The sequence below is a fragment of the Rutilus rutilus genome (genome assembly GCF_951802725.1).
Source record: "Rutilus rutilus genome assembly, chromosome: 22".
Classification (NCBI taxonomy): domain Eukaryota; kingdom Metazoa; phylum Chordata; class Actinopteri; order Cypriniformes; family Leuciscidae; genus Rutilus; species Rutilus rutilus.
Window position 1 is genome coordinate 13277640 of NC_140227.1, and position 11637 is coordinate 13289276.

The 11637-nt window shown below is 40.8% G+C and overlaps 1 protein-coding gene across 1 annotated transcript; it reads right to left on the reverse strand.

The window, feature by feature from the left end:
* Positions 1–7406: 7406 nt before the first annotated feature.
* On the reverse strand, positions 7407–11424 carry atp5f1b (ATP synthase F1 subunit beta). The gene is made up of 10 exons (XM_084395993.1): positions 11213–11424; positions 10426–10599; positions 10144–10318; positions 9868–9989; positions 8815–8999; positions 8560–8718; positions 8345–8467; positions 8051–8263; positions 7759–7960; positions 7407–7653 (listed from the first exon to the last, which is right to left on the reverse strand). The coding sequence occupies exons 1-10, from the start codon at positions 11316–11318 to the stop codon at positions 7556–7558; spliced, it is 1557 nt and encodes a 518-aa protein (XP_084252119.1). The 5' UTR covers positions 11319–11424; the 3' UTR covers positions 7407–7555.
* Positions 11425–11637: the final 213 nt, after the last annotated feature.

Genomic DNA, 11637 nt, shown 5'->3' on the forward strand with positions numbered 1-11637 from the left:
GTCAGGGAGGGTGAATGACACTGAGGGTGAATACAAACACTGACATGAGAGAATTGTCCCAAAAAAATCAATTCGGGCACATGTGCTCACAAGATGATTATTATGATACTGACATTAATTCCCAAAATCTCATTAAAGTCCCCCTGTAGTCAATAATTTTAACCCTCTCAAACTCATCTTTGATCACCAAAATTACATATTTAAAGGTTTTTTCCTAAAATAGCTTGAATGTAACTCTACACCCTTGCCTCATTTAGTATATGCTGTTCTATGAATATGCAGATTAGCCCCGCCTCCATTCACTCACACCAGCTCAGTTACAAGGTAGTTTGTGATGTCAGAAACACCAGCAATTTCAAACCGTGTTTTTGAGACTGTCTTTGGTTCACTGCAGTTTTAAAAAGAAAATCAGCAATGGTGATGACTTATGAAATTTACACATGGTTTGTCTTAAAGCATATTAAAAACACCACATAGACATATAAACAATATTAAAAGCTTGATTTTCACCACAGGGGACTTTAAGAATAAGATTAAGTTGTTAAAAAAAAATTCAGGAGCATCCAATAGGGTGGCCATTTGTCATACAGTCGTTTTATACTAAATAAGCCATGATTAAATGACTGTACTTGAATATTTTACATGCCTGAGATATGGGAGATGTCTAAAGATTCAGATGCATTCGTAAAGGTAAAAGCTTGCGAGGTCATTCACCTCAGCATGTTTCTGTTCTGCAGGCACAGGACACGGGGGTAACCCATCATGCACTGCAGAATCAACATGTTTGAAAGGTACTGATCTACACCATTTTATAAAACACTTTTATATAGTACTCTGATATAGCCTTGACCAATAAAACGAATTTCATTTTAAGTAAGTGAAACACCCATCTATGTTGTGATCAGGGAGATATTACAAATTTAGTTTTTGTGTGCAAAATATTTAGTTGTATTGCGGCAGAACAAGCATGAGTGCGCGCTACACAGAAACCAAATACACAGACAGAACTGAATCATTAACTCAGAGGTCAGATCCTTCTGTAGCTCTGCCTCATTCCACACTCAGATAAATACGGTCAACACTCTATATGTGATTGACCTGATAAACTCTATTCTTTACTGCACTCTTAACATAATCATAAAAATCTTTTAAATCATTCAAAAGTCAATTCAAGTCAAAATTCAAATGGAAGTATGTTAAAAAAATAAATTCTAAATAAAATGAGCTTGTTTCCTTATGCACTTGCATGCTTCGGATAGAGACAGAGCGCAGCGGATGGCTCACTAGTCTGTTGCGCAGGCAGGGTGACGGCTGACCAAGGTGGAGCCGGAGGGACGATGGAGCCTGGTGGAGCCGTAAGGCCGAAGGTCTCTGGTGGAGCAGAGGGAGAGAGGAGCCAAAGTGGAGCCGGCAGGTCGACGGGCCGAGCTGGAGTGATGGGATCAGTGGCTGGAGGCAGAGCCAGGGGATCCACCTGCGTAGGCGAAGCTAGAGACCGTAAGACCAGAGGCTTATCCATATAGAAAGGCATTAGGGAAGAAGATGAGGGGCTGACGGAACCAGCTGAGGCGGGTCTGAAGTGCTGGCTGACTTTTGCAGTGGATGAGGGAGAGGTCAGCAATGATAACCATGGTCATAAAGGGTGATAAAACCATTTTTATGCTGGGTAGGACCAGTGGTGATGAGGGCACAGACGATTTAGGGCTGGGTCGAATTACTTGTCTGACATGCATAATACAGCGTTTTTAGTTGTTTCCGCAGACCCGTGTGAATGGGAATCATTTTGATAACGTTTTCATCTGTACAGAGGAAAAACTTTTGTCTGGGAAAAAAAAAAACCTTGTCATGTCGATGAGGCCTTCGCAGGGGATAGTCTAGTTGACATGGTCTCTGCTGACACTTTAGGGCTGCGTTGTGGTCGCGTCCAGGAGCAAGTCCTTCATCTGATCCGGATACAGCCCGGATCCGGCTGACTACGGTAAACCTCGGGATAAATAGAGAGACTAATATTAGTGTAGATGCCATTCTTCATATGATGTAACACGTACACCAGGTGTTATGGGAAGTGTTCCCAGATCCGGATGACCTAATTTATACAGCCTAAGAATCATTTTACATCATTTGAATTATAGAAATTGTGCTATGTGTATGCCAGGTTGAAGAGATTGTGTTTTTAGTCTAGATTTAAACTGACAGAGTGTGTCGCTTCCCGAACAATGCTAGGAAGACTGTTCCAGAGTTTAGATGCTAAATAGGAAAAAGGATCTACCCCCTGCAGTTGATTTTGATATTCTAGGTTTTATCAACTGGCCAGAATTTTGAGATCGCAATAGACGCGAAGAACTATAATGCGTTAAGAGCTCGCTCAAGTACTGGGGAGCTAAACCACTTAATGCTTTGAAAAGTAATTTGCAAGATTTAAAATGTATATGATGTTTAATAGGGAGCCAATTCAGTGTGGACAGAACCGGGGTTATATGGTCATACTTCCTGGTTCTAGTTCTGCTGTGTTTTGGACCAGCTGGAGTTTGTTTATTAAGCGTGCAGGGCAGCCGCTGATATGGACGTTGCCGGCGCACACTCCTGGTCAGACTTGTGATGGGGTTCAGGCTCCGGGGCAGGCGTGGCTGCAGGCTTAGGCTCCTGCATGGGCTCTTCATTAGCTCTGGCTCAGGCTCCGTTGTGGGCGTAAGCTCCCAGTCTGCGGTGGGCTCTGGTTTGTGATCCATTATCAGCGTGGGAGGTGATTAGCTGGTCTCTGGGCTTAGCTGCGTGACAGGTGCGAGGTAGAAGGTAGTAGATGTACTCCTCCAGCCTCCAACAGGGGTCTCCTCGAGGCAAGACAAATCGTATCTCATCATCCAGCCTGCACCAAAATTCCTTCATTAGGGTGAGGTCATCACAGGCAGCGTGGTGGCAGATATTAATAAACTCCTACATATACCTTTCCAGACAACAGCCACCCTGAAAAAAAAAAATAATCCTTCCATTTTTCTGCCCTTTAAAGTTGATAGGTGGAACATTGAGGGACACTATATCCTAGTGATGTTACATTTGACACTGAAGCTTCAAAGCGCATATCCAGTACGCAGCGCAATTTCTCATGAAGTATTCTCGCGTATTGTTTTCAGAGAAACACGTGATCAACGAAAAACGAAGCCTCACTTTTTTCCAGTCACGTGAATGCTTCACTTTGCGTGTCGGAATGTTTGAACCCAGACCACTACTCTGCAGGTTTTTGGAGGTTTAATTCCACTTATTAATTATTTTTTTTATATAAATAAGCCTATAGCCTATGTTACATGATCATATATTCTGACACATAAACAGCATAGAAACCATAAAATAATTAGACCAACATTTAGGCCTACTTGCATCAAGCAACCCTGTTGGAATTTTTATAATTAGTATTAATATAATAGTTACATTTATTTTATTGCCACACTTTAATCTGTGGATCATATTATCAGAAAACTGAACATTAAGCGTTGTCAGGCTTTTATTTGTGCTTAATGGATAAAACAATGGCGCTGCGCACTCAGTTGCTCATAAACATGGCTGCTATAAATTTGACCTGCCACCAGACAGCGCTGTTTTCGATGATGCTTCGAATCTTTTCCGAAACATTCAGGGAAAGCCTCAGTGCTTCATGAGCATAGACAGTAAAAGAAATGGACACAGCGACCCCATTGGAACTCAATTGAGACAAGTGAAGCCCATTTTTAGCGATTTCTTAGCACTTCCTTTCCTGACGCGCAGACTCAAACCGAGCAAAGCGTTACACGGACCACGTGACCAACCCGTCTGTCTTCTAGTAGCTGTGCCAAGAGAAATCTGAATCATTCCCTTCCGAATCTTGCAGAGACGGAGAGTGTGAGTAGGAGGTGTCCATGAGCATGGAGCAGGATCAACTTTTGCTAGGTATTCTGATTAATTATATTGTCATTTTGCCTCCACGTCCCCCCGATTGCCCGCGAGCTTCTCCTCCCGTCCATACGGTAATCTCTCTACTGTGCGACAGAGAGTCGCGTGGTTATGACGCAATCGTTAGCCTACTTTTACAAAAACTGCTTCTACGGGGCCATAACATAAGCTACAAGGTAATGGAGCATTTTATACATTGTCGTGTTTCTTTAGAAATAAATAATGGACAAATGGAGTCTTTAAACGCCTCAGATGTAAAGTTATTCGCTGTCAAAGTGACGCCAAAATGAATGGGAGTCAATGGGATGCTAACTGCAGGTGAAGTTCTGCTACAAGATGGCGGCACGCGGCCGACTTCAACTTCCGGTCGACTTCCTTCCCCCCTGTTCATGAGGCTTCATTTGCCCATCTCTACTATATCCATCTTCTTTTCTGGTTCCAGTATTCTGTCACGCTTCAAATAACACAAAATAAAGTAGATATTTATTAAACAAAGGTCAGTAGCCTATCTTCCAAACAGAACGAGGCAGCATGTATCAAACAATACTGGACAAGGACTGAAACAAACTAAGGGACTTTAATACATAATGAACTAAACGAAGACAGCTGTGCTCATTAAATTAATCTCCATGATAACAGATAATGGCGGGAAACTAGAGCAAAGGTAACACAGGAAACAGGTAACTGAGGAATACAAACTAAAAGTCCATGAAAATGAGTATTCATTTTAGTATGTTAAAAGTAAGCCTACATACGATTTAAGCTGCAACATGGCCTTGCTAATTCAGCAGAAAAGTGCTGTTTGATTTGCCAGCTTTGTGTGTGTAAATAGTTTTAAACGGTAAAATTTACAGGTTGTTCTGTAAATATGTTTACATTTTTTACTGACAAGAATATTCTGCAAAAACGACAGATTTTATTTTACAGTGTACCTATTGTGAGGTGATTTTTTTTTTAAATTTTTTTTTTTAGATAGTACCAGGAGCTTCAGAAAGTTTGAGTCCGTGGCAAGAAGTATGTTTTCCTCACAGGCTGTGACTGGCTTCTGAACGCTTCTTGGCCCATCTGGACACGAGCGGAGCCTGTTCTGCGGCAGCATGCCTGAGAGGAGGAGCTGGGAAAATCATGTTCATCAAGAGTGTCCACAGTCCATCTGGAGAACATGAAATGTGAGAGCGCTTTATACTTTTTTTTAAGAACTTGGTAATAAAGGCAAGAAATTACACTATACCATTCATTCAAAAGTTTGGTTTTGGTAAGATTTTGTAAATGTTTTGAAAGCTCTTATGCTCAACAAAGCTGCATTTGTTTGATCAAAAATACAGTTAAAACAGTAGGCTAATATTGTGAAATATTATTACAGTTTAAAATAATATGTTTTAAACCGTAATTTATTCATTTGATGGTAAAGCTGAAAAAGTCAATTCATTCTAATATGCTGATTTGGTGCTTAAGAAATGCTTCTATTGTTATTAATGTTGGAAACAGTTGTCCTGCTTTTATATATATATATATATATATATATATATATGTATATGTGTGTGTGTGTGTGTGTGTGTGTGTGTATGTATAAAATATATATATTGGAAACCGTGTAACATTTTTTTCCGGTTTCTTTAATGAATAGAAAGTTCAAAAGTAAAGCATTTATTTTAAATATATATATTTTTTGTATAAAAAGTCTTTACTGTCACTTTTAATCAATTTAATTTGTCCTTGCTGAATAAACGTAAGCCTATTAATGTCCTGCTGACCCAAGACATGTATATTGTGACCAGGTATTAGATTTATAAAAAAATCTAAATATCAAAAATCGATTGTGATTGCACAAAGGGCCTTAAATTCTTCTAAACTTTATTTTAAAATAGTTTTAATGATCAATTAATGACTAGCTTCCTGCAAAAAGCACATTTCTTAATGGTAGGCCTACAGTAGCCTATTTAGATTTCATGGGTAGCCTATAGGTTATTTATTTATTTTTATTGTTTTATATTTTAAGAGGGAGTATATTCATTCTGGTGTAACGTTCTTGTGCATGAACCAGGATTCTTCAAGATTAGCGTGATTGTGTAATAATTTCACATAGGAAGCATATTATTTTCACATTTCTACATTGTCCTTGTGTTGTACGTATTGTGAACACCTTCCAATGTGTTTAATCTCTGTAAAGGTTATGAAAGCGAATTTCTCTGAGATGCCAGATGGTGAACTGCGATGTGGATTGAACATACCAGCTCCGTTGTGCAGCTTGTACCTGTTACTCCCCAGGGTGAAATGCTCAATTCACACCTGCACCTCTGACTGTCTACTGCTAAAAGTGCTGTTGTAACAATTACATTGAGTGAGTACAGTATTAAGTTCCAGATTATAACCAATAATTGCAGAGACTAAAACCTGAAGATGTTTCAGTTAGTACAGGTTTTAGTTAATACATGCATATCGTTTTGACCGAGGTCATTCTCATATGGACCACCAACATGGACACTGCTGATATAGGGTATTTGATTTTGACAGCAGCTGTAGCCACATTCCCGTTTGTAGCGCAATGGCTCCACCATGTGGCCAGTTGTTAATTTGGCTGCTGGGACAGCAAATCCAAATTTAGACTGTAGCACCAAAACTTATGCAAACAGGGAGAATGTGACTTTAGCAGAATATCCGCAGTCAATTTCAAAGGCCTTGCTATTTAAAATACATATATGAAGAGGTTGCTCAATGTACAGACTTGACTTGCTGAATTTGTGGTAGTTGTTTTTCTAAACATCTCCATTTGGAATATATATTTTATGCGCGAGGAGATTTATTAACACTAAATGCATATGCTGATACATTATCAGTTGTCAAAGACCAAAAATATACTGTTGTGTGAAAAGGTGTGGCAAGATCAGCGTTCTAAACTTTTACGTGCCAACTATTCTCTCGATTATTTCATGGTATCCCATTTGTCCCAGAATCAGAGATAAATTGTCCCACCTTTATGAGAATGTCCTTAGAATGCCAATGTAAACTAATTTTTATTTTTTAAAACTGTAAATAACTGTTTATTCCATAAGTCTATTCCTCTGTTTTAATTCAGAAGCTGCTCCTTAAAATAAAAAAGTGAGAATATTAAGTTCATTGTCATTTATATTGACATTCATTTTCATTTAGATGTCCAGTGTAAAATGAAATAGCTTATGTAAATCAATGAGATTTTTTTTATAAATGTAATAGACTATTTACATAATATGCATATAAATACCAGCTGTCATTCTGTTTCCCAGTGTCAAAGCTCTGGACAATACATGACTGAGAAATGAACATGTAAAATATTTACATGTTTCTTATGCTTAAGTCTTCATAGCAGATACAAAACTAAACTATGTATTAGAGGGCAGAAGGCACTTTTTTAACAAAGTTGATTTAGAGGCCTTAGAAATTCATGCATCATATGATGTAGGTTTATAGGACAACAGCCAGCTTAAAAATAGACAAAGAAGCAGTTCACGGTAAGACAGTTTTATTTCCATCATTAAATATAACTTCAGAAATGACCAGCGATAAAGATACAATTTGTTTTTGAATGTGACGTTACAAACCAAGTGCTTCCCTCTTTCATTCAACCTGCCCTGACACATTTAAACAGACTCATTTACGAATGCTCCTCAGCCAGTTTCTCTGCCTTCAGGACGACCTCCTCGATGGGGCCCACCATGTAAAAGGCCTGCTCGGGCAAAGGATCATACTCACCTAGGGAAAAACAAACACTATGAGCAACACTGAATAAAAACAGTATTATATTCCCAAAAGAGACTAATAAAAAACAGCCAAGACAAACGGAAGGACTTGACTTACCATTGAGAATGGCCTTGAAGCCCTTGATGGTGTCTTTCAGGGGCACCAGCTTGCCAGCGTGTCCAGTGAAGACCTCAGCGACTTGGAAGGGCTGGGACAGGAACCTCTGGATCTTACGTGCACGAGCCACTGTGAGCTTATCCTCCTCAGACAACTCATCCATACCCAGAATAGCAATGATATCCTGCAGGGACTTGTAGTCCTACACAGAGAAGAGCAGGGACAAGGTCATGGATTGGAATTCAAAAATGGAGTGAAGTGCTCCGATGAAGCTTTACTCGTTGGCGCTCACCTGGAGGATCTTCTGGACACCACGAGCTACATCATAATGCTCAGATCCCACAATGTTGGGGTCCATGATACGGGAGGTGGAATCCAGTGGATCCACGGCGGGGTAGATGCCCAGCTCAGCAATGGCACGGGACAACACAGTGGTGGCATCCAAGTGAGCGAATGTGGTGGCAGGAGCAGGATCAGTCAAGTCATCAGCAGGCACATAGATGGCCTATGAGAAACAATGACGTTGAAGAACATGAAGAGATCCAAGAAGTGGGAGTGTGTGCGGTGCAAACAAGAGGAGGCATACCTGCACAGATGTGATTGAACCCTTCTTGGTTGTGGTGATTCTTTCCTGCATGGTACCCATGTCAGTGGCCAGAGTTGGCTGATAACCCACAGCAGAGGGGATACGACCCAGCAGGGCAGACACCTATGACAACAGAAATAAAACCCAATCTGTAAAACGCTAATTTCAGACTAACAAAATGCAAGTTTAGACTTCTAAACAATCCCAAAACTGACCTCTGATCCAGCCTGGGTGAAGCGGAAAATGTTGTCGATGAAGAGCAGCACATCCTGCCCCTCCTGGTCACGGAAATACTCTGCAACGGTCAATCCAGTCAGAGCCACACGGGCACGGGCACCTGGGGGCTCGTTCATCTGTCCGTACACCAGCGCCACCTATCGGGAACCAAGAGGACCTCATAACTTACCGCAGTTCTCAAGATGGATCAAATTTAACTACTGTATCAGAGGATATTTAGATCTACAAGTTACCTTTGAGGTGGTGTCCTTCAGGTTGATGACACCAGACTCAATCATCTCATGGTAGAGATCGTTTCCCTCACGGGTTCTCTCTCCCACGCCAGCAAACACGGAGTAACCACCATGAGCCTTGGCCACATTGTTGATCAGCTCCATGATCAATACAGTCTTTCCCACACCAGCTCCACCAAAAAGACCTGAAGAAATGAGAAGGTGCCTTTAGTCCAAAAATCAAAACAAACATGTTCTGCTACAATTTGAATTTTAATAATAAAAATAAAATAATAATAATAATAATAATAATAATCCATTCAAAAGTTTGGGGTCAGTAAGATCTTCATCATGTTTGAAAAATTTTTTTTAATTAAATTGAATCGTAACATTGTGAAATTTTACTACAACTTAAAATAACTTATCTTAATCTTATTTATTCCTGTGATAGTTGAATTTTTAGCATCATTACTCCAGTCTTCAGTGTCACATAAGGTTTGTAGGGAATTACAAACCTGCGCACATATTCAAACGCGCATACCAATAGACTGAACTCGTAATATGCATGTGCACGCCATCAGCGTTCTCACAGGTTTCGCGTTTAAAGTCTGTGTAGAGTTTCCTGTTAGAACGGTGTCGTGTTAGCGGCCCCTAAGTTAATAACTAATGATCGTTGCGACGGAAGTGAATCAATCAAATTAACTTTAGCTGGAAAATAACTATTCAAGAACTGCTATAAAGCCAAAACAATCTCTGTTACTTTAAACTATCCTTGTATCTCAGTAAAGCCACTATTGTTAAAAGTGCTATATAAATGAAGATGACTTGACATGATCCTTCAGAAATCGTTCTAATATGCTGATTTGCTGCTCAAGAAATGCTTCTCAATGTTGAAAGCAGTTGGGCTGCTTAATTTTGTGGAAACTGTGATACTTTTCTCATGATTATTTGACAAAGAAATCTTTTGTCAAGTTACATTAATAACTTTACTCTCACTTTTGATCAATTTAATGCATCCAAAAAAAACACTTGCAGACCCCAAACTTTTGTATGGTAGTGTATATATACACATACCAATCTTGCCACCCTTGGCATAGGGGGCCAGCAGGTCTACAACCTTGATTCCTGTGACCAGAATCTCCTGTTCGACACTCATGTCTGTGAATTCTGGTGCCTCAGCATGGATGGGGGCAGTCCTGAAGAACAGATCACAAAGTTTAACTTTCAAAGACATTGCCACAAATATATCGGCATCAATAAATGGACAATTATTTACTTTACAAGAGGCATAACAGCCATAAAATTAGCTAGCAAAAAAAAGGTTGCTAAGTGCGCTTCATAAATACTCACTGTTTTGTGGAAATTGGTCCTCTTTCGTCAATGGGCTCACCGATGACATTCATGATCCTGCCAAGCGTCTCAGGTCCCACAGGGATTCTGATGGGGGCACCAGTGTCAAGAACCTTCTGACCACGCACCAGTCCCTCAGTACCATCCATAGCAATGGTACGAACGGTGCTCTCCCCTAAAGAACAGCAAAAACTATCATTTGCATGTACAAATTCATCATGACATTACGATTCAGATTTTAGCATTAAACGATCAGTTTCAGTCAAGCTTTAGACATGTTACCCAGATGCTGAGCGACCTCCAGGACTAGCCTGCTGTCACGGCCAGCAACTTCCAGGGCATTGAGAATGGGGGGCAGACCCTCGTCAAACTGGACGTCCACTACGGCACCGATGACCGCAACGATACGCCCGCTGGCGGCGGCGGCAGCAGCGGCAGGAGCAGCATAATCCCTGCCTGAAGGGGAGGAAGAGTGACAGCTGAGGATCACATGCAACTGACATAAGTTACCTATTTGTATTTTAAACCAAATACAAGCTATTCTGAAAGTCGTGTCGATGTAGTTTGTTTATTGACCGGAGAAAATCAAAACAGGCAAATGAATGCACCTAAACAAGTCGATGTTCTATAGATAAAGCAGTTTAAAATCTGCTGGGAATCGCCTGCGATATGCACTTAAAACTTGTGACGGTTCATAAACGAGGTTGCATTAACTCGTCATCTTATTCCACGTTTATCTGAGCCATGACCTCGCGAGCTGCGAACACAGCTAGCAGCGCGAGCCTCCTCTCCATGACACATAAAGGTCATTCCCGTTTTCCTACCAACCAGAATTAGTTGTTATCATTAAATGAAGTATTCCATTATGGCAGCATATATCTACCACAAATCAACATACACGCAGAGCATCAGTCGAGAGCAATCATTGAAAATATTCCAGTAAAAACTTTGCGGCCTGCACTTTCTGTCCGCATGCTGCCATTTAGCAGTCTCGCGCTGGCGGTGACGTTTGCTGTCAGAAGAGCTGAGTAAAAAGCAACCATTCTAAAAAACAATTATTTCTACTTACGAGAAAACAGTGCTGCTGGAGCTCCGTTGAGGGCCTTCAGGGGGGTCACCCCGGGCTTAAGAGCTTGCAAAGCCCCGGTGCAGCAGCGTCCCACAGCTCCCAACATCGTTAAAATGGCTGAAGGTGGAATCGGGCAGAGGCTCGCGAGCTTATATATGGTGCCGCTTGCGCCTCACACTGCGCATGCGTTTCAGACATGGCGACACGGGAACTGAGGGTCTACGCATGCGTCAGTGCTGAAGGACAGACTGGGCATCGTTACAATGAACTGAAATGGCATTATACTGTGTGCAGTGGGGAACCATTGAGCAATGATTTGGAAGATTTTGGCCAAATGTAATACCGTAGTAGCCTATAAATATATAAGAGTGCATTTACACAAAATAATGGATCAATAACATACCGCCTTGGTATTATTATTATGA

Excerpts from the sequence above, each read along its gene's own strand:
- atp5f1b (XM_084395993.1), bottom strand. The coding sequence starts at position 11,318 with ATGTTGGGAGCTGTGGGACGCTGCTGCACCGGGGCTTTGCAAGCTCTT. Across the intron at positions 8,719-8,814 it reads TGAAGGACACCACCTCAAAG|GTGGCGCTGGTGTACGGACA; the intron begins GTAACTTGTAGA and ends GGTTCCCGATAG. Across the intron at positions 8,264-8,344 it reads GTTCAATCACATCTGTGCAG|GCCATCTATGTGCCTGCTGA; the intron begins GTATGCCTCCTC and ends TGTTTCTCATAG.